This window comes from Plasmodium brasilianum, chromosome 14 (genome assembly GCF_023973825.1).
Source record: "Plasmodium brasilianum strain Bolivian I chromosome 14, whole genome shotgun sequence".
In the NCBI taxonomy this organism is placed as follows: domain Eukaryota; phylum Apicomplexa; class Aconoidasida; order Haemosporida; family Plasmodiidae; genus Plasmodium; species Plasmodium brasilianum.
In genome coordinates this window covers 280,060-302,726 of record NC_090127.1, presented here as the reverse complement: position 1 = coordinate 302,726, position 22,667 = coordinate 280,060, and the positions used below count along the sequence as shown (strand labels likewise).

The following is a 22,667-nucleotide window of genomic DNA, read 5'->3' as shown; positions in this document are numbered from 1 at the left end:
CAAATGTAAAATATGACAATACAATGCATGAGAAATGTTTCGGAATATTTTTTCATAAAAGCGAAAATACAAATTATAGTTAAAAAAAATTGAAATGCAGAAGGTTATTTTATCAGTGTTTTCGTAATATAATATATTATTCACGTGGAACCATTACAATAATTTTAAAATAAAATATATAATTTTTTTTTATATATACAAACATATTTTATACATTTGGAAATTCTTAATACATAAGTAAATGCATATGATGTAGATAAATTATATAGTACCACACATAAATATCATTCCATCGTAATATAGTATTTTTTTTTTCCTGAGAGAAAAAAAAAAAAAAAAATTAATTAGACAAGAAAAAATGTAAATTAATTTTGTTAATCATGTTATGTATATAAAGCAAAGTTACACTTGTGAATATATTAGTATCACTTAAACTTCTTTATGTAATTGAGGAGGAGAGTGATTTTCTGAAATCAGGTGGGAATTACTACTTCTGTTTATGTCACAAAGGTATGCGGCAGACTGTCTATGTGTATTAGTGTTCGTGATCATGTTTGTATATATGTGTGTTTACGTACTTATGTATGTTAATATCTACATGTTTTTACATTTATTTCTTTTTTTTTAAGCTTGTTTGAGAGGATATAAAACGCCAAATATAAAAGGTGAGAAGTAACAAAATAACAAAATAGCCAAATGACAAAATGTACCCAGAAAATGAGGTTGAGCGATTAATACTACTTGTTGGGGAAAAAATTAACAAAAGTGCAGAACAGCTAAAGCCATTCATTAAACTTATCGTAGAAGAGAATTGGATTGACTCCTTAGAGAGCTTAAAAAATCTAAGTGATGATGAATGGAATAGGTTAAGACTACCTATACGACTGGTAGATGAAATTAAAAGAGAATTAGGACTTGTAAAGGGAGAAGATAAAAAGAAAGAAAATGATGAATTAAGTGAATCAAATTCTCCAAGTAGAAATAAAAATAAAAAGAATGATACATTGATTATAAATAAAAAAATGAAGAAAGAAGTAAAGGACGACGTTAAATATAGGCATGGTCAAAGGGAAGATAGCGAAAAGAGCAACAATAACTTTAGAAAACATGGCATTTCAATTAATAGCAATTTTGAGCAAAGCATTCACACTTCAAATCTATGTCATAATAAAAAGGTTGAGAGAAAATGTGCCGATATGTCTAAATTGGAAAACAAGAGTACACTAAACCACTCTGTCATAAAATGTAATATGGAAAAATTAGAATACTTAATTAAAAATGATGTAAAAGATATTCAGAAAGAAGATGTTTTTTATTTGTCATATGAGAATGACAATTCTGGTTGCATTAGTTATTCAGAAGAAAAAGTCAGAACAATTAATAGTATTAATGAAACTGAAAAATTAAAAATAATTGATATTAACGATTTAAAAAGCATAATTCCAATTTTGTGTAAAATAGTAAAAAATATTTTAATAAATCCAAATATAATAAACACAAGAATTTTGAAGTCAACAAATGATATTATGAAAAATAAAATATTAAAATATAAAGAGACAAAAATTTTTTTATTATCCATTGGTTTTGTTCAAATGCATACTTTTTATGTAATGGAAAGAGTTGATACATTACTATTGCTGTGTGTTTATGAAAGTTTGCAAAATGTAATTAAGGATACTATAAAAATTAGTAGTCCCCTCAAAGCAACCTTCGATCCTTTTAAATCTAACATAATTTGCGTGGATAATTTAAAAAAGGGGGAGCTAAAAAGCGATGAGCAGATAGATAAGCTACTAAAAAATAAAAAGGAGCAAGTAGAAAAATTAATGAATCAGTCGGTTGAATTAAACCCCAAAATATACTTATATAATAAAAGTTCAAACATAAATGCAATCGAACGTTCGAATGGAAATAATGAAGCAAATGAAGGGGGAAATGATACGACAAATACACGTGCACATGCGGCTGAAAATAAAGGTGAACATATAGTTACAAACAAAATTTTTAATTCTTACGATTCCGATGAAGATGAGAGTACAGGAGATCTAACGCATCTTATACCAAATATTAAAAATTTATATAAAGAACAAACGTTTAAGTCTAAGACTAAATTAGAACTGGAAAAAATATCCAGCAGAAAAATGTATTACAAATCCGTTTTAAAAATATTGTTCCCGGATTCGTATGTACTGGAAATGTCCTTTTCCGCCGGAACCTTAATAAAAGAAGTGAATGCAAATATAAAAAAGGTATGGCACAAAAAATGGCAGTATTCGAAAAGTGTTCTAGAAGCGTAAAAGTGTGGATTTTTATGTCGCTTTTTTGTTATGTCTGTTCATTATATGTTTTATTTTGGCTAATTTTTCGATTCATACTTTAATATTTCTTTTCTTTTTAAGTTTTTAAACAATTCAGTCGCATCAAGAGAATGGTACATATATGAAACACCAGGAATATGTAAATTTGATCCCCACAAAAAACTGTCCGATTACAATCTGATTCCTCACGCCCTTTTGAGATTTAAAGTAGATGACAAATGCATCTGTTCTGGTGATAGTTCTTTCTTATCTGAAGAAGCCATTGCAAAGTATTTTTTTAAATCATAAAACGTGGTAAAAACACAATGAACATGTAAAAAAAAAAAAAATGTAGAGTAACATTTTGCACGCCTACCTTCACTTTTAAAGGTGTTCTTTTTATTGTCTTCAGTTATTTTTTGATTTATTTGCTCATTTATTATATTTTATTTAATATTTCACATGATAATTTTAATACTTTTTTACATTTAATTCCCCCTTATGTTCTTTTTTTTAAAGCATAAGAAAATACATTTGTGTGTCTATAATGGATAATAGAACTTATTGAATAACTCTTATTTTATTTTATATTATTTTTTTTTTTTTTCCTATTAAGGTGATTAAGCTTATATTGCATCGTTTTAATTTTGATTCATTTGTGTTCTTCAGATGAGCTTTCATTGTAAATTTTTTGTGTTTAATTACGTAGTTTTAAAAATTTCAAATCTTTAAAAAATGTTGATAATTGCGCATGTACACATAAGTAATGGCGTGAAATGATATGAAGAAATGCGGACGAATTGATAAAAATTAGCAGAATGAACAAAATAAGCAAAGTGAACAAGATGAAAGCAGCGAGGAATAGTAAGAAAATTTTGTAAAATATGAAGGGGAATTAACAATACACATGTAACGCTGTTAACTACGAAATAAAAATAAATTTGTATAGCTGAGCAATTAGAAAAATAGAAAATACGGCTAACTAGTAATTTATACATACGCACATATAATATATATATAAGTACATACATGTAACGTATAGATGTAGAAGGTACGAATTTATTTTGCGGTAAAACGAATACACAAATTTATTAGCTCAAAAAATAATGTAAAATAGCTTTTGAAAGATATTTTTTGACGAAATGGTTTCATAATTATTATCGTACATTTCAAATTTGAAATAAATATCTTCCATTTTTTTACTATATATATTATTTTTTTCTGAAAATAGCGTTTGAAATTCCTTTTGGGACTTTTCAAATTCCTTTTTTGTTTTCCATTTATCTATAATTAGGTAAGTATTAAAACTTTCATCATTATTATGTTCATTATTTGAATTAGAAAATGTAGAATTCTTAAAGATGCTAGTTTCACAAAAGCCTTTGTTTTTTTTATTAATATTGCTAAAATGTTCCACAAACTTTAACAACTCTTTTTCGTTTAAAGTGTCTGAGTTACTACTTTCAGCGGAATTATTATCGCTGTAATTATTACTATCACTGTTGTATTGTTTATCGGCAATATTTACTTGTCTAACTACGATTATATCGTGATTGTTTTTTATTCCGTACATATTCAATTCATTTTTTCTGTATAGCCTGTTCATGTTCCATCCTAAAGAACTACTTATTAATATGGTAAATATGGAACCTTTATATTTGCTCATTTTATGTAACCTTTTGTATGAACGTTCAAATATACATATATATGTTTACATATAAAAGGTTAAATACATATAATACATTTTGTATGTGTTGTTACGTGTGTATCTGTCTTTTACTTATATGTAGAGTGAAAAGTTCACCCAAAAAAATTTGCAGACATTTTATAACTAAAATGTATTGAACATTCGTGAAAAAATAGCCAAAAATTGCGAAATGATGCAATAGTTATTCTTTATCACGTGCATAGAATACGAATATATCTAATTTTAAAAAATGTCCTTTTTCTTTTTTTAAATTTGCACATGTAAATATGCACATTATCGCATATTTATAATTTTTTTTTTTTTTTTTAATTTTTCTTTCTTTTGGAATGATGCAATGAAATTATTTATCATAGAAAAGAACATAAATTAAGCGGTTTAATAAAATAAAGTAAACAAAAAAACCAAATAAATAAATATAAAAATAAATAAATAGTTTGTATGACTACTGATTCTTTTTCATTTTTGTTTTCAATATATACTATTATGCTTTGCTATTTTGGAGAATTTCATTCTTTCATTTTTTTTTTTTTTTTCATTAATTAAAATTGTTACGCAATAACGTATTTAATTTTATAAAAATTGTTCTACTGAGAGTGCTAAACAATATTATGAAAAAAAATAAAATTTGAAAACAAAGAAATTAGGAAGTAAAACAAAAAAATAATAAGAAATAAAAAATTAAGTAAAAATATAACGTGAATAAAGTAAAATAAATTAAAGAAAACAAAAAACGCAAAAAAAAAAAAGTAAAAATAAAGTATTTATATAAAGTTCCAAAAACGTTTATACATATGGAAATTGTGGCTTTTAAAAAAAAAAAAAAATACTTTGCATTAAAAACAATTCAGTGTTGTTCTATCAAATTTTCGTATAATTTTTTAAAATGTAGTTATTTTACCCTATTTAACATTATTATTACTATTCATGTAGTGATAAATAATGAAAATAGAAAATTCAATACAGCTAAAGAGAAAAAAATTGGTTAATTACACACATATATGCATATATATATGCAGTTACAAATATGCAGATTTTTTTGACAAAATAAAATGAACTCAAAAAAAGAGAACGTTAAAATTATTAAAAAAATAAAATATGAATATTATAAAATAATAACTTGCATATATCGTAAAGGTAGTTATGCGTATCCGTTTAACTTTTGTATTTAACAGCTGTATTACATATATATGAATACTTATATATCATGTATATACATGTATGTGCACGCTTATATATCATGTACATTTTTAAATTTGTGTATTTTTACACCTTTTAGATTTATATATATTTGTGCGTTTTCATTATCTATGCATTAAAGTTTACCGTGCATGTTTCTGCATTATTTAATTTTATGTATCCCATATATTAATGCATTGCGTAAAGGTGTACATTTGGATATTTTAATTATTATTGTATTTTGCACATTTATGTAATTCCCATATTAGCTTATATTTATGTGTGTTCACATGCATATTAAGAACATGTGAAAAGTTATTTTGCAATATATGTTATAAAAAAGGGATAAAACGCAACAAAATGATGCCATAATCTCGTGCAAATGTATATATATATGTATTTATTTATTTACATACACACATATATCTATGTATCTATATCTATTTATATATATATGCATATACATACATCATTATTCAGATTGTTTCTAAATAGAGCACTATTTTGTTTTAATTTAATTATTGAATTTATGTATTTTAGCCATTTTAATGAATCTTTTTGCTTACAAAAATTGTGTATATGCACATTTGAGTGAGACAGTTATGATCTTCATTATTTGATATGTGTTAAAATATAAAAATAAAGTTTAGTAACCCTTTTAACTTTACATGTATGCACATATGTGTGGCTACACAATTTTTGCGTAGTGTTTGTTAAACATTTTGGCTAAATTAATTCCTTAATGAATGTATTAAAATATTTTTCGTGTTTGTTCCCTTTTTTCTTTTCTTTTTTTCCCCCAGCTACTACACCATCATTATAACCCCTTACTTTTTCTATTAATTTTTCTGTTAATTTTTCTGCTAAGCGTTCTCTTAATCTTTATCTTAATTTTTTAGTTCATATTTCTGCTAAGCTTTCTCTTAATCTTTATCTTAATTTTTTAGTTGATTTTTCTAATAATCTTTCTTCTTTCTTTTTTTTTTCTTTTTTTCTTTCTTTTTTTCTTTCTTTTTTTTTTCTTTTTTTCTTTCTTTTTTTCTTTTTCTTTTTTTCCCCTTTTTCTTTTAAAATGTCATATGAATCATTTGTGCTAAAAGATAATGGAGTTTGTTTGAAGCGAAATTACGACTGCGATGAATTAGATTTCAATGATGAAGATGATTTTGTAAATCTTACGAGCTTTGATAACAATACATACGAATATAATTTAAAAAGTAAAATAGTGAGTCGATATGGAAAATCAAAGGATGATATAGAAATATTCCCCCCAAAAGATAATTCGGTAATTAATGGGACGTTTCTTTATAAAGATAGACTTACGATAAACGATGATAATAGTGAACTAAAAGCTAGAATAAGAAATTCCTTGTGTAATAATAATAATAATCTTAATCTAGATAATAGTAAGAGGGAGTCGAACTTAAAATTAGAAGGGATATTACACGAAAATGATTACTTAATTCAATTAAGTAAATTAAAGAGACATGTTATAATTGAAATATTTGGTGGGAAATGTTTTATAAGGGAATATTTATGTACAGAATTTTTGAAAAGAGTAAAACAATGTTGTCATGTAAATTATGTAAAATATAAGAGCGGTTTAATAAATTATCGTGATTGTAAGCAATTATTAGCTGAAAACAATAATATTGCAAGTATAGAAGCTCGATTAAACGCCATATTAGTATCTTTACCCCCTTTAACTTGTATCATTTTACATTCTAGTGTATTTCTAGTTATTAAGGAAGATTTGATACGAGATGATTTAATTAAGAAATTATGTAATGTTTCTAAAAAGTATACAAGTTTATATAAAGTTGATGTAAAGGTTATAGAAAAAAGACCTTTTGAATTTTGTGCCCTAGAATGTGTTTTTTCGAGTGCTATTGAACATTTACAAGCGGAAATGAAATTACTAAGTAAAGATTTTGCAGATATTAAATTTACCTTAAAGGTTACCAATTACCAAGACATTTTAACAAATTTACACAATTTAAAGGAACCAACTAATATCTTAATGAATAAAGTAAATTCCTTTATTAAAGCTTTTCATGAAATATCTGAAAATAACGGTGATTTAAAAAAAATGGAATTAACTAAGAGTTATTTTAATCCTAATAATAATGAGGAAAATAAGGAATCAACTAGTCAAGATTTACAAATGCTACTGGAATATTTCGATCAGGAACTTCATCAAATACATGACCAATTAAAAAATTTATATGATTTAATGCTTAATTTAGAAAATAAAATTGTTTCTGATTTATCACTTTCCAGGAATAATTTAATAAGAATGGATATAGTTATAAGTTTAATTAATTCGGGGTTTGGCATAGGAACACTAATAACAGGTACATATCTGCATTACAATAGCTATACCCCCCTTTTTTTATAAAATAAGATGAAATGCTCCTGACAAATAGGCCAAGTGACGTGTGCATATATATTACAAGCTCGTAGAATGCATGTGTGTGGATAATATACATATAAAGTTATATAAATATACATACATATATATATATAAATGAAGTTACTGTAAATATAACACAGAAGTAAATGAGCAAACGTATGACAAACTCGTAAGTGTAATTAATTCTTAGTTATTTGTCAAATATTTAAGTAGCAGATAATATATATATGTATACAAGTATAAATGATAAAAAATAATGATATAATTTTCCTATTTATTTTTTCTTTTTACAGGGGTTTTTGGTATGAACTTAAAAATAAAGCTAGAAGAACACGATTTTGCTTTTCTTTATGTTACTGGTTTAGTTACCTTTTTATGTTTATTAACTGTAATAATGTCTGTTTATTTTTTTAAATGTATTCGAATCTAATCGAGCTTTACTTCGAAGAAAATTTCTCTAAAACATTAAATTACAGTTGAAATTATTGACTTAATAATACGTGCATATGCATTTATATGTCTATTTGTGTGTCTATATGTGTAAGTACGTGTGAATTCGTACGTTGGTGTATATATATATATATATATATATATACATATGAACATCCGTATTTATGTATGCACATATATGCATATGTATATGCGCATAAATGAATACTTTGTTCACATTCATTTGAAGCATTTTCTTTCGGTTTAAGTATAAATTATCTTTGTTAAATTTTAATATATGGTACGTGAACTTATGAAATAGCTAAAATAAAAATTATATTTAAAATTACATACAATTTTAATAGTACTACAATAAGAAATATGAAGAATTTTACCATCATGTTAATTTTTGCAGTAATTTTTATTTATATCATTCTTCTTTTTTTTTTTTTTTCAGTTAAATTGTATTTTTATTTTAATAATTTTGTATTTAATGATACATAAAGTGCTCGATGTTTTATTGCTTTATATATGTTTTCTTTTTTTTTTTTAGCACCTTAAAATAAAGCTTTTAAATATAAAGCACTTTTAAATCTTTTTTTTTAGTTTTTGTGTAACTTCAAAAATTTTAAATTATTTACGAGCAAAATTTTTTTAAGTACTGTATTATTCTTATTTCATAGTATAATTTTTGTGTATTTTTTATATATGTATATATATATTATATATATAAGTATACACATATAATTCGAACTATCCCATTCTTTAATGTTTGCACATAATTATATTTTTTTAATATGTAAATTTTTTTTTTTTTTTTTTTAACTATTGGTCTTTTAATTACATTATATTAGAAGATGTAGAATCTTCGTTAACTCTTTTAAAAAAACAAATTTCCAACTAGTACATGTTAAAGTAATCTGAAGCATGTATTACATGTATATATGTTCTTATATGCATATGTACGTAATTGTATATCATATTATATATATATATATATATATATATATATATATATATATGTTATACAAACCTTTTAAAATTATTTTTTCATTGTTTTTTACGGGCCATAGTTGAAATTAATTTGGCTATTTTTTTTTCAAGTTCTGTGAATTATGGAAAAGCCACTTAAGCAAGTAACTTTGGAGTGAGTTTTTAATAAATACAAAATTTCATTATTATATATGAAATGTTTTTAAGCATTATGAGAAATGTCATAGCATATTGTAAGAAATGTGTTGACATAAAATATTTGAAAATGTAAAAATGCTTAGAAAGAAGTGAAAAAAGTATTATCTATCTATATAAATATTTATATATGTACTCATGAAATGTAAATTCTTATTTCTCATGATTATATAACTCAAAACTTAAGGAGCTCGCATGAGCATTTTATAAATACATATGTATATGTGCTTATATACTTGTTTTCGTTAACTTGTAATATTTTTATATTATTATTTGTGGATGTATTAACTTATCATGCTCCAACTAATAGTACACATCAGCACTTCACCGTAAAAAAATGTATATGCATGTATCTAGGGTAAATTGCGATAACATGAAATTATTGATGCTACTGTTTTTAACAAAAATGGTTTTTTGTAATTTTAAAAAATATGTGAAAAGTGATTATAATTATATAGTACCATTTATAAAAAGGAAAAAGCTGTATAATCATAAAATAAATTTTAATGTAAAAGTTTTTAAGAATTTTAGAAAGAACACATCAAATAGATATAATGAATTTTTGTATGCATATTTTAAGTTATAAAAGAAAAAAGAAATTTTACATTTCATTCGTTCACATACATTAAATGATATAATATGTAGATAACGTAAATGTTGATCGTTGTATGAGAACGTGTAGACGTATTAAAGTTTTCTTGCATTTATGAGAATGCCTAAGATGTCTATTTTTGCTTTACATCTATAATAGAAATATAATCTATTAGAAATGTGTACATGCATGTATATGTATATATATATGTATACATATATAAGCATGAAAACATGTATAAAAAATTTTGAATGTTCTTAATTTTATTACAGAAAATGTCTATACAATCCTAAGAAACCAAATGATCATGAAAAGGAAAACACAAACGTAAAGGATGAAGAAAAAGAATCAACAAAAAGAAAAATTGTCGGTGAGGGGCATGCAAAAACGAAAAAGTTAAAGGGAAAAAGTGAGAATGAAATAAAAAAAGGCTCTTTATTTAACTGTGCCGTTAATGAAGATGAAAAAATAAACGATCTGAGCTCCCCCAAGTTTAATCCTGTTCATTTTGATGTAAGTAATTTATATTTATCAGAAAAGGATAAAGAAAAACACAAGTTTAAAGATTCTTTATTATTTACGTTCCTTACAAATACATTTAATCAAATAGAAGAACTAAAAGGTAGTGGGACGGGTAGTAAAAAAAATGTAGCAATTATTTTGTCAAATGTGTTTAGAGTATTAATTTATTATAGCCCGAATGATTTAATTCCTGCTGTTTATATAACATTAAATAAAGTAGCACCAGATTATTTAAATGTAGAAGCAGGTGTAGGAGAAGCATTGATTTTAAAAACCATGTCAGAAGCATATAGTCGGACAGAGGCAAGTATAAAAAAAGATTTACAACAAATAGAAGATTTAGGAATTATAGCGGAAAGTTGTTCATGTAAAATGAGAACCATTTTTCCTTTACCTCGTTTAACTATTCAATTTGTATTTAATGAATTAAAAAGCATACCAAATCTTAGTGGTTCAAATTCTCAGCAGAAAAAAAGAGAAGTAATTAAAAAGTTATTAGTTAGCGCAAAAACCACTGAAGCGAAATATATTGTACGATTTTTACAACAACGATTAAGAATAGGTGTAAATAGTGCAACTGTGTTGCAAGCACTGTCGTATGCTTTTATATTAACGCGTCCCAGTATTCCAGATGAAATTATAAGAGAGGGCAAGCTGATGAATGATAAGTTGTTAAATGCTAAGGTAAAGGATAAGGAAGAAGAAGGTGATGATAGTGATAATACAGTTGAGAGTGAAAAAAATAGTATCAAGGGAGAAGGGAAAGATGTTAAAATAGAGAAGAAGGAGGTTTCTGATAATATAAAGAAGGAAACAGAAAATTTGGGTAAAGAATTTGATTTCTATTCTTTAGTTAAAACAATTAAGTTAAGAAATGAGAAAATGAATAAACCAAATTTATTTTTTAACATAGAAAAAGTGGGAGATACTCGTCTTCTACCAATATTTAAGGAATTAAAAAAAGCGTACTGCGAAGTAAATAGCGATTCGGATATTTTTGAATGTATGGAAAAATCTGTTAAAAGTGCTTTATGTGAATTACCGAACATTGAAATTATCATTCAGAATTTATTAAATGGCGATGATATGAATATGTTAAGTAAAAAATGCACCGTCAAAACAGGAGTTCCTGTGCAACCCATGTTAGCAAAACCAACAAAGGGAATACAAGAAGTTTTAGATAGATTTAACAATGTGACATTCACATGCGAATATAAATATGATGGGGAAAGAGCACAAATTCATTATATAGATAAAGATAATATAAAAATATTTAGTAGAAATTTAGAAACTATGACTGAAAAGTATCCTGATGTTATACAAATAGTTAGAGATCAAATTTCAAGTGGCGCTACTGAATGTATTATTGATAGTGAAGTTGTAGCGTACGATATAGAAAATAAAAAGATATTACCTTTTCAAGTTCTAACAACAAGAAAAAGAAAAGATGTAGATATTGAAAATATAAAAGTAAAAGTATGTCTATTCCCCTTTGATTTAATTTGTTGCAATGGTGTATCAGTAATAAAGGAACCATTAGAAATTAGAAGAAAACTTTTGTACTCTTTACTAAAATGTAAGGAAGGAATTTTATCCTATGCAACACACTCTGAAATGAATAATATTGAAGATATTGATATATTTTTACAAGATGCAATTGAAAATAGTTGTGAAGGTTTAATGGTTAAAACTCTACTTGATAATGCTTCCTATGAGCCTTCTAGAAGATCACTAAATTGGTTAAAGGTAAAAAAAGATTATATTGAAGGGTTATCTGATTCAGTTGATTTAGTTCCAATAGCTGGTTACTATGGAAAAGGAAAAAGGAGTGGAGTTTATGGTGCATTTGTTTTAGCTAGTTATAATTCAGAAACAGAGAATTTTCAAACAGTATGTAAAGCAGGTACAGGTTTTAGTGATGAAATTCTAAATACGTTATATGATTTATTGAATGATAAAATAATACCTAATAAAAAATCGTATTATGAGGTTTCAGATAAGTTAAACCCAGATGTTTGGTTTGATGCTCATTACGTATGGGAGGTAAAAGCAGCCGACTTGTCCTTATCTCCTGTCCACACTGCAGCTATTGGGGTTTATTCAGATGATAAGGGAATAGGTTTAAGATTCCCTAGATTTCTTAGATTGAGAGAAGATAAAAATGCTGAGCAAGCTACAACTACGCAGCAAATTATTGACTTTTACGAAGCTCAGTTTACGTCTAATAAGAATAAAAATAATGATTTCAATGAGGATAGTGAAAGTGAATAATCTTGCAACAATGGAAAATTGGATACATATGTGTGTATGGGGAAATACCTATACGATTAGATTATCACGGGTGCAATTGTATATGGAAGGAATTAACACATACAAGTATATGTATTCATATATATACGAACAAAATTAGAGATTTATTTACAAATGTAAGAAATCGTTAAAAAAGAATTAGCATTAACTCATCGAAAAAATTAAAGTCCTAATGATTAAAGTATATGACACACAATTTTTATATCATCTACTCTAATGACATTAAATATATGGATAATATGAGTTTTTTTTTTTTTTTTTTAAATGCAGTTTTTTTGACCAAAAAATTAATATTTTTACTTTTCAAGATGTTTACTCAACATTTTTATTTATCACTTGTCTTTTTTTTTTTATTAAGCATTATACGCAAACCTATTTGTATTATATGGCTTTTTTCTAATTTTCAAGTTTTTTCATTGAAATTATGTACATACTTATATATGTGCATATGTACATACATATATATACATACATATGTATATATAATAAACAAATATTCGTATATCTATATTACTGGAAACCTTTCCTTCTACTCCTTATTTTCTTTTTTCATTAAAACAATCATCGCACAAATACATCTTCACATAAATTTTACATAAGAGAAATAAAACAAAATACAATATTTTTTTATATTTTTGTTATTTCCACTTATAATTTAGTATTATCATCTTCAAATGAAAAAAAATTTTTTTTTAATGAATCACAAATATTTAAAAATAACTTTACGATTTTGTATTCCAGAATATTGTGTACATTTTGGATCATTAAAAAAAATTACTATTTCAAAATATAATTGTTCCTTTGATACATTCCTTCAGCAGAGGACTGAAGTATGTGCATATATCAGTACATAGAATGAACACGAAATAAAATAAAAGAAATTGTAAAAATAATTATTTACAATATTTTTAATGTTCACTATTCTTGTTTAATATAAAATGAATGAGTGTATAATTCTGTAACATTAAAGAAAAAAAAAAAAAAAAAATACATCTAAAAGTATATACAAATTCATACATGTTTTAACCGATATAGGGTAAATTTCGGCGGGAATTGCATTTTCTGCAGTTCAGTTAATATAAAAAAGTTTTACGCAAAAAAAAAAAATGGCACACTTTAACTTTATTTTTTTTTTATTTTGTTTGTTTTACTTCATTTTATTTTAAACTATGTTAATATTGTGTAATAAATTGCAAAAAAAAAAAAAAATTATTTGCGTAAAAATACTTCTGATGAAGCGGGGATTAAGTGTATATGTATATACGTACATATAAATATATAATTTTTTTTCCTGTTAATAAATTGAATCACATTCAAATTTATATGCAAATTCTGCCATATTAATTATAAAAGATACGTGCATTTTTTGTAGTTTTTAAATATAGTGAAAAAATATTTTAAGCAGGAATTGTTTTAAATGCCCATCGCTACTTTTAGAATTTTCGTCTAAAAGGAAAGTGTAAGTGAATATATAAAAATGCAGCTTAAGTGTAATTGATTATACGTAAACAAAATTACGTAGGGTGAGTTAAAACTATTTATAAAAATCTTCATATGAGCGTTACATATCCATATGCATATATATATACATATATATATATGTACCGAAGTAACGTGTTACGGCAAAAGTATAAACGTTTTTGAAAGTAAAATAGGAAAAAAAAGAATGACAAAAAGATAAGTAGTAAATATAAAACTATATGCGATTATAACACCGAACATTAAATTTATGTGCCTTCTCTGATATTTTAAGAATAGGCAAGGTGTCTCATGTTGCATTTAATATTATACAAAGAAGCACAGTATTGCAAGTAGTCAGCACAACATTTTGAATTATTTTTTATTTAACATAACAATTTTGAATAGGTCATTTCGTACTGTAAACCATTTTAACATATAAGCAAACGTGATTTTCAAAATATATACACGCATCTACATATGTTTGTAAATGAGTATTCAAAAGAAATATAGAAAACTCTATACTTTATTATGCGTAACATAACATATTATGTTGTCAATGTAAAGGAATTATTGGTGTTTACCCATTTAAATATACATAGACATAAGGAGACATGCAAAGATACACCAAGGTACATGTAGAAATATATATATTAAGGCACAAAAGCAAAAATGAAAAAGCTAGGAGTAAACACAAAAGCAGGTGCCAATTTAAGCTGCCTAAAAGAAAACGATAACATTTTTAAAAAGCCAATAGAATTTAACAAAAATTTAAGAAGGCTAACCTTTTTAAAGAACAAGAATACTGAAATTGGTAGCAACGAAAATTCAAATAAGTGTGACAAAACAAAAGTGAAAGAAATAAATGATGTTTTTAAAAATTGTATGGTAGCATTATCACATAATAAAATATGCACAAGAAATGCATTTGACATAAGAATTATAGACCATTTAGAAGATTTAGTAAATTTAAATGATGAAGAAATACATGAAGATTTAAATGATGAACTATTGGAAAACGGTGATTTTAATTTGTCTTTTACAAGAGCATCGAAAGCCATTGAAGGAGCAACAAAAGTTTATGGTTATAGGGTAGAAGCAATATATGATCAAACATACAATTTTTTAACGAATATGAGTATTGCAAAACAGAATGATGTAAATGAAGAATTAATAGATGATAAAAAAACTATAAATGAGCTTTCACACAAAAAAATGAAAAAAAGGAAATTAGAATTTTTTCAAGAGTCTTCAACGTTAGCTAAACCATCTGATATAACTATAGACTCATTAGCTGTCTCAAATATATCCGTTGACACGTTTTTTTTAAAATTAAATAGTACATATGATCATTCTTCAGGTCATGGTTACTTACTTCCTAATTTAACACTAAATAATGATTTGTCAATACAATTTGATGGTGATATAGATACATTTGAATATAAAAAACGAAAAAGAATAGAAGAGAAAAATGCAAAAGAAGAACATACGAACGAAGATGAAGTATCCAACAATACAGAAAGTAACTTATCTCTCATTAAGCAAAAGAGAGCTGTATGGGATAATAACAACAATGATGAGAATAATCTAATGATAAAGAATTACAAGAAAGACTTATATTTGAATTCAAACATATTGAGGGATATTCTTTTTGGTCCAGGAAGTGAAGACTTTAACTGTTTAAATATATGCCCCGAGTTAGAATATTTTAAGGAAGAAATAAAAAAACATAAACCAAAAAGATCAAATTCGAAGGAATTAGAAGAATGGGATGATGGAGATTATTATAACGTAAATGAGGAAAGTACGAGTATTGAAAAGACTGATGATTTTAGAGTTGAAAATTTAAAAATGGGTTTAAGTTTGGATGAACATATGACTGTGGATAATCTTTATGATGGCAGTGATTATAATAATAATGGAAATTTAGGAGAGAGTGGACTTCTGAACAGCAGCTTTAATAATAATAACAATAATAATTCAGTTTTTAATGATTACAAAATCGAAGATTTGAACATAGAGAATGTGATGCAGGAATCTTTAGCTTTTGATAATATGAATTTAAACGATTCAATGGGAAATCATTTTAATTTTTCTCAAAGTGTTTTATCGTTTCAGCAAGGTGGTAATAATATAATGGGAGATGTATCCTTACCTGAACTTATGAAGAGCGAAAATAAAGATTTTAGTCTTACGAATTCGTTAGGGGGGAATATAAATTTTAACACACAAAATATATCATTATTTAAGAATTCACAAGGAGTATTAACAACTAAAAAAGATATGATATCTGTTATTCCAGATGAAGATACATTATGGAATCGTAATGTTATGACATTTGAAAATAGGTTAAATGCAATTGATGTAAATAGTAAATTTAATTATCACTATTATATTCCTAGTAAATTAATGACTAATGGGAATTTTAGAAATTTAATGGATTTTGCAAAAGGTTCTTATAAAAATAAACAAACAGTACTCCATAATATTATTAATAAGAAAGTGAAAACATCTTTTGATATATCATGCATTGATTTTGAAAATCTGTATGTCGAAATAAATGACATAGAATTATCTACATATGATTTATGGAAAAAGGAAAAAAAAAAGTATATCTCAAATGCCCTTTTTTCTATTGATCAGACATCATATATTTTCGAAACCAAAGATAATTGTATAAATTGTGTAAATACAGTAACAGATAAGATAATGAAATTTTCGAAATCAACAATTACGACATGCAATGATTATAATACTGATATGAAATTAAATGTTGTCTTAAATGAAATTAATGACAATTTTATAAATAACGATGTAGATGATCAAATAAATTACACAGAATGTAAAAATGTAGATAGTAATATATGTCCAGAAAATATGGAAGATATACAGGATTGTCAATTACAACAGGGTTTAAGTTATGCTATAGACAAATTTTATAATATGGACTTTGAAGACATATGGCAAAATGAAAATGAAAACGTTTCGAAACAAGATAGTAAGAATGATAACACGTCTATTCTTCAACTTCACAGAAATATTTCTCATGCTACTAGCTTAGGAAATGTAAACATCGAAAATATTTCAAAATTTGTTGACGTTTCTAAAATAAAGAAAATTCTTTGCCATATTGTCAAGCCAAAAGAAAAGGATAAGGAAAATGAAAATGATAGGACTTGCAATTCGGAGCAAACAACGGATGTAGGAGAAAACGATAAGGTACAAAATGTAAAGAAATGGGCATGCATATGAACACAAACATGTATATAACATATGACATATATATAAATTTATTTGCACATAGATAAGAAGAAATTGCACTTTTTTTTTTTTTTTTTTTCCATTTTTATTTACCAGATTGTACCGTACAGTGAGGAAAAGACTACAACATTTAAAGACATTATCAACGAGGTAATTTTATGAACATGTTGTATGCGCATTTTTTAATAAGTTACATTTAATTACATGTATCCGTGTTATATAATTTTGTGTACACTTATTTCTAGATGGATTTACATACGAATATATATGTATATATATAAATATATATATTTGTATATTCTTGCATATGTGTGAATATAATATACTTTTTTTATTCAGACAAAGTCAAAATTAAACGAATCAGAGGTGAATGGAACTTCCATTCACATGCTTTTTGTATGTCTGTTGTATACATGTAATGATCAGGGTAATACTATTTAATCTATAAAAATATATAAAAAGAACTTTTTCTTTTTTTTAATTAATATTATGATGAGAACGCCTTTGGTTAAACTTTGGCGTACCCAGTCATAACTTGACGTTGTTCAATTGCATCAGCAGCATTGTTTTCTGTTCGATATATGTCTGCTTATATATGTAGCTATTATATAATTCTATTCTATAGTGGTATATTTTATTTTATTTTTGAACTTTTTAGAATTACTTCTAGAAAAAATGCCAAATGACGAGGATTTTTATGTTCGATATGGTTTGCCTATAGAATACCACATTAACACGGATAGTACTTTAATGCTGAATAATTGAAAGGAGTATATTATTTTAAATTGCCATGTTTTTTTTTTTTAACATTAAAATGTTTAAAACTATTATTAATGTTAGAAGTCTATACATTTGTTGAGTGCGTGTGCATGTGTATATGTGCATATACATTTTTAAGCTCTCAAATAATTTCGCAAACTTAGAGAAATAACTAAATTAAAAAAGGGCTTTTTTAGAAATGAATATATTACATTTTTTTTGATTAAAATTAAAGATATTTATTTAGTTTTAAAATACTTCAAAAGGTTTCATAAGTTTAATAACAATTAAAAATAAAGTTGTAATTCTGATAAGAAGAGCAATGAAAAATATTCAAGAAAAAAAAAAAAATTATATATATATATATATATGTACATATGTGTATACAAGTACTCATATAAACATATGCACTTATAGACATATACTAATATACACATAAACATATCCACATAATAATTAAACGAATAGATAAATGAATGAACAAACGAACGAATAAAGGAGTTCATTTTAAAAATATTTTTATCAAAAAATTAATTATAAATCAAACTCGAAAAAACTAAAAATTTGCCTATTTGATGTAGCTTTTTGTTTGTCCAAATCCGTTCCCATGGAAAATGAATTAAACACTAAAATGAAAGGGAAATGGAGAAAAATTAATTCGAGTCTAACACAGTATAACAAAATGAAAGGAAAATAAAGAAAGATAAAAAAATAAACAAAACAAGATAGCGTTTTAAAGAGTACTAAATCTTCTTTTTTTTACTTTTCCTTTCCATGAAAGTCATTCCTTCCAAATAGGTTTGATCTACTTGATCATTATGTTTGATTAAATAGATTCTTCTTCTTAATTCTGCTATCATTAATAACTCTTCTAACTTTTCAACGGGCCATTCGTTTTCTGGTAATCTGAAACGGTGTACAGAAGTGAAAGTTAGATAAAAAAAATAGTACGAGAAAGAAAAAAAAAAGATCTCAAAAGATAGTTCTCATATTTTAACATATGAACTTTTTTTGAATATTTTTTATCATTAGTTAAAATATGTATTATATAACATAATACTTCAAAATATGTAAACATTTTTAATCTATGTAGATATTTTAACAAAATTATTGTGAATGATAATTCTTCTTTTATATTTAACATTTCACATAGTTCGTTCCCTAATTCGAAGTAAAGATGAGTTAAGCTTCCAACGCATGCTGCTGTGGCGTCAGACAAAAGAGCTCCAGCCATTTCGTAACACTCAGGAAATTTTATTTTTACTAAACTGTTTTTTTGTAATCGCTTTGCGTAAAAATATTCAATGAGTATCTCATCGCTTTCATTTATCTACAAGAAAAGTAAAACACGGCGTATATATAGATTTATGAATAGTTATATATATGTATCAATTTATGCATATATTTATATTTAGATATAAAATAACTTTTTCTACTAGTTAAAAAAAAAAGAAATTTTACTTCATCTTTTCTATATCCGTTTTTGCATTCCTCCAGAGCTCGATTGCTTAAGAATGACAAACCGGGTAAGACACAACATGGAATACAAGGAACTTTCTAAAGTGTTTTATTTAAAATATTGAATTGTTTATATATATTTTTATATAAGTGTATGAGCACGCACGTGTGTACGATCTATGCATAGTGACATACCGCTTCTTAAGGAATTCTTTTTCTTACCACGAAATCTAAATGTTTGAAAGGTGTATCATCCACATATATTAAATTTTTAAGTTCTTCTAATTTTTCGCTTAAAACAATTTCATTTTCCATTTTATAAAAAAAAAAAAGAGATATTTTAGAAAAGCATATAAGGTATAAAAAATATAATTTTTTATTTCTATTTTTTTTAAGAAGCAGAGAACAGTATTCAAGCTAGAAGAATATATGTATATGCTTGCTTTTTTGCTTTATAATAAAAAAAGCTTATAAATACCCTCCTAATGTAAATTATATAAACATTAATTTTTTCTTGTTAAATTATTTTTTTTTTTGAATTATTTTTCTTATATTTTTATTATAGACTTTTTTTTTTTTTTTCTTTGACATAAACCTTTGGAGAAAAGTTAGACAAAATATTATTTTAACAAATTAAAAGTTTTTGCTTGAAGTATTTGGTATGAGTATCTATTCAGAAATATAAAATAACATTTAATTATAAAGTTATTAATGGAAATGCTCTTTCTATGGTGTTTTGTAAAATGTTCCCAGAAATTTAAGTATAATGTATTCTTTATTGTAGCACACGTGGATGTTATTATGTTATGGATATATTTATATATGTGAAGTATGTGTGTAAGTGCATATACATGATTTTTTTCTTTTTACAGTAATTAGTTATACGTTCAACTTGCGTTGCTAATATTTAGAAGTGTTCAAGTTTTTTTTATCATTTTTTTAAAAAAAGACTGTTTCATTTTTATTGTTACAATACTTTGAACGAAGATATTTCTTGATATATTTAACACCGAAATTTTCATTTTATTAAAAAATATTATGTCATATTAAGCTTGCAAAAAGACCAAAAAATTAATAAAAAGTTCGATGAATTATTTCTTTTTATTTTTGAAAGAAATCTGCCTATAATTAAATCTTTTACTTTTTTTTTTTTTTATTTTATATTCTTCATAAATATAATTAAGAATTGAATGTGTAGCAAGGAAAAATAAGCCCTTTGTTTTAAATTTAAAAATAAAATAACCGTAATAATTTTTTTTTTTTTTTTGAGAGAAAACATTTGAGATATCGAAATAAAATTATTTTTGTTATTTTACCATATAATTACTGTGGAGATATGATGCGTAGATGAACCAGTTAAACAATAACAAAAAAAAATTTACATACGCCCGAGCAATGTTTGTATAGGGTTTAAATTACTAGATAGGTTTTAAGTATACCGGTGTACTAAAAAATAAAAAATACTGAAAAGCGTACAGGCCTAAATTATAATTAATGTAGATATAACAGTAGCTTTTTATGTAACTTTTTATTTTCGTGTTTTTTCATATTATAATATTGTCATTATTTTATAATTTGAAACGTTTACTTTTATTTTCCTTTTTTAATTTCACCAACCGTTAATATTACCCTTTTGATGTCACTCCATTTTAATTTCACGCTTTCCTAATTTTACCTTTTCTTAATTTTTTCTTTTGTTAACTCTATCCCAATTAATTTTACTCCCCTTTCACCTTTTTTAGTTTTATGCTTTTAAACATTACCCTTTATTAATTGAACTTTCTCAGTTTAACTTTTTTCCCTTAATAATATTAGAAGCTCTCAAAATTTCAAAGAAAAAGAAAAATGACCTGAACTTGAAAGATACTGCTCAAATATAATTATCTTTATGTAGACTTACTAATTTTCAATTGTACCTTACATGAAAAGGTGCTTGTTTTTCATATATTTTTCTAAACATAAATAGGATGAAGATATAGATATAAATAACATTAATATATATATGAGTACATATATATATTTATCATACTCATTACTATATAGATATACGTGTACATATATAGATATACGTGTACATATATAGATATACGTGTACATTTATAGATATACGTGTGCATATATAGATATACGTGTTCATATATAGATATACGTGTACATAAATAGGTATACGAGTACATACATAAATATATGGGTACATAGGTAGTACTGCTGACACTTGTATTTACTTTAATCACTTAATTTAATTTAAATATATTTAGAAAGTCAAATGAGCGCTTACGTCCCTAAATCTTTTATTTTATATTATTTACTTTTAGATTATCGAAAAGAAAATCGTAAGATAGTTTAAATATAGTACATGATATAAAAAAAATGGAAAAAGTTAAAGTACTCTACATAAATCTATTTATCAATTACCTTTTATTTTGTTTTTATTTTTTTCATTTCAAACAAATTTTTTTTAAGACCTACTTGTAGAAGTTACATATTTATTTTTTAAAAGTTTCTTATTTTTTATATTTGAAAGGGAATTTTCAAAAATTTGTGGAAAATTATTTAAGGAACATTTTAATATATATATATATTTCTTTGTTTTTTCATATTTTATATTGAATAATCTTTTCTACACCCGCATATATTAATAACTTGTGTAGAGATAATAAATTTAGTACATGTGATTATACAAGTATATTTATGTATGTATACCCATATATATATCATATGTACTTGTATGTTATCTATACTTTTTTGGTATGTCAACCTTATGTATATTTTTTATTTATACGAATAATGCATATATTTTTTATATTTATTGTTATATCTATTTTATTTTACATACTGCATATCGTACCATAAAATGCGTATTGCATCGCTCATCATAAGATAGGTGTTTATAAGTATACTATTCATGTAAGAAAATAAGTATATATATATATACATACGTACACACATACATACATATATACATACATGTATACATACATACATACATGTATACATACATACATGTATACATACATATATACGTGCATACACACATACATACATATATACATGCATACATATACATACGTATATACATATAATTTTTTTTTCCTG

General features: G+C 24.9%; 6 protein-coding genes across 6 annotated transcripts; 4 read left to right on the top strand and 2 right to left on the bottom strand.

Annotated features, from left to right (window-relative positions):
• Window positions 1-704: 704 nt before the first annotated feature.
• On the top strand, window positions 705-2,606 carry MKS88_005291 (PUB domain-containing protein; the record flags this gene model as incomplete). Its single annotated transcript, XM_067218540.1, has 2 exons — window positions 705-2,249; window positions 2,400-2,606. 2 exons carry the CDS (start codon window positions 705-707, stop codon window positions 2,604-2,606), a joined length of 1,752 nt encoding a protein of 583 aa, XP_067070506.1.
• A 787-nt stretch (window positions 2,607-3,393) lies between these two features.
• On the bottom strand, window positions 3,394-3,963 carry MKS88_005290 (uncharacterized protein; the record flags this gene model as incomplete). The annotated part of the gene is made up of 1 exon (XM_067218539.1): window positions 3,394-3,963. The coding sequence occupies one exon, from the start codon at window positions 3,961-3,963 to the stop codon at window positions 3,394-3,396; it is 570 nt and encodes a 189-aa protein (XP_067070505.1).
• Window positions 3,964-6,253: 2,290 nt separating this feature from the next.
• Window positions 6,254-8,024, top strand: MKS88_005289 (CorA-like Mg2 transporter protein; the record flags this gene model as incomplete). Its single annotated transcript, XM_067218538.1, has 2 exons — window positions 6,254-7,535; window positions 7,888-8,024. The coding sequence occupies 2 exons, from the start codon at window positions 6,254-6,256 to the stop codon at window positions 8,022-8,024; spliced, it is 1,419 nt and encodes a 472-aa protein (XP_067070504.1).
• Window positions 8,025-9,584: 1,560 nt separating this feature from the next.
• MKS88_005288 (DNA ligase I) lies at window positions 9,585-12,596 on the top strand (the record flags this gene model as incomplete). The annotated part of the gene is made up of 2 exons (XM_067218537.1): window positions 9,585-9,775; window positions 10,076-12,596. 2 exons carry the CDS (start codon window positions 9,585-9,587, stop codon window positions 12,594-12,596), a joined length of 2,712 nt encoding a protein of 903 aa, XP_067070503.1.
• Window positions 12,597-14,765: 2,169 nt separating this feature from the next.
• Window positions 14,766-18,119, top strand: MKS88_005287 (condensin complex subunit 2; the record flags this gene model as incomplete). The annotated part of the gene is made up of 4 exons (XM_067218536.1): window positions 14,766-17,312; window positions 17,451-17,504; window positions 17,694-17,781; window positions 18,013-18,119. The coding sequence occupies 4 exons, from the start codon at window positions 14,766-14,768 to the stop codon at window positions 18,117-18,119; spliced, it is 2,796 nt and encodes a 931-aa protein (XP_067070502.1).
• Window positions 18,120-18,647: 528 nt separating this feature from the next.
• On the bottom strand, window positions 18,648-19,886 carry MKS88_005286 (GINS complex subunit Psf3; the record flags this gene model as incomplete). Its single annotated transcript, XM_067218534.1, has 5 exons — window positions 18,648-18,739; window positions 18,877-19,019; window positions 19,217-19,443; window positions 19,575-19,670; window positions 19,794-19,886. 5 exons carry the CDS (start codon window positions 19,884-19,886, stop codon window positions 18,648-18,650), a joined length of 651 nt encoding a protein of 216 aa, XP_067070501.1.
• Window positions 19,887-22,667: the final 2,781 nt, after the last annotated feature.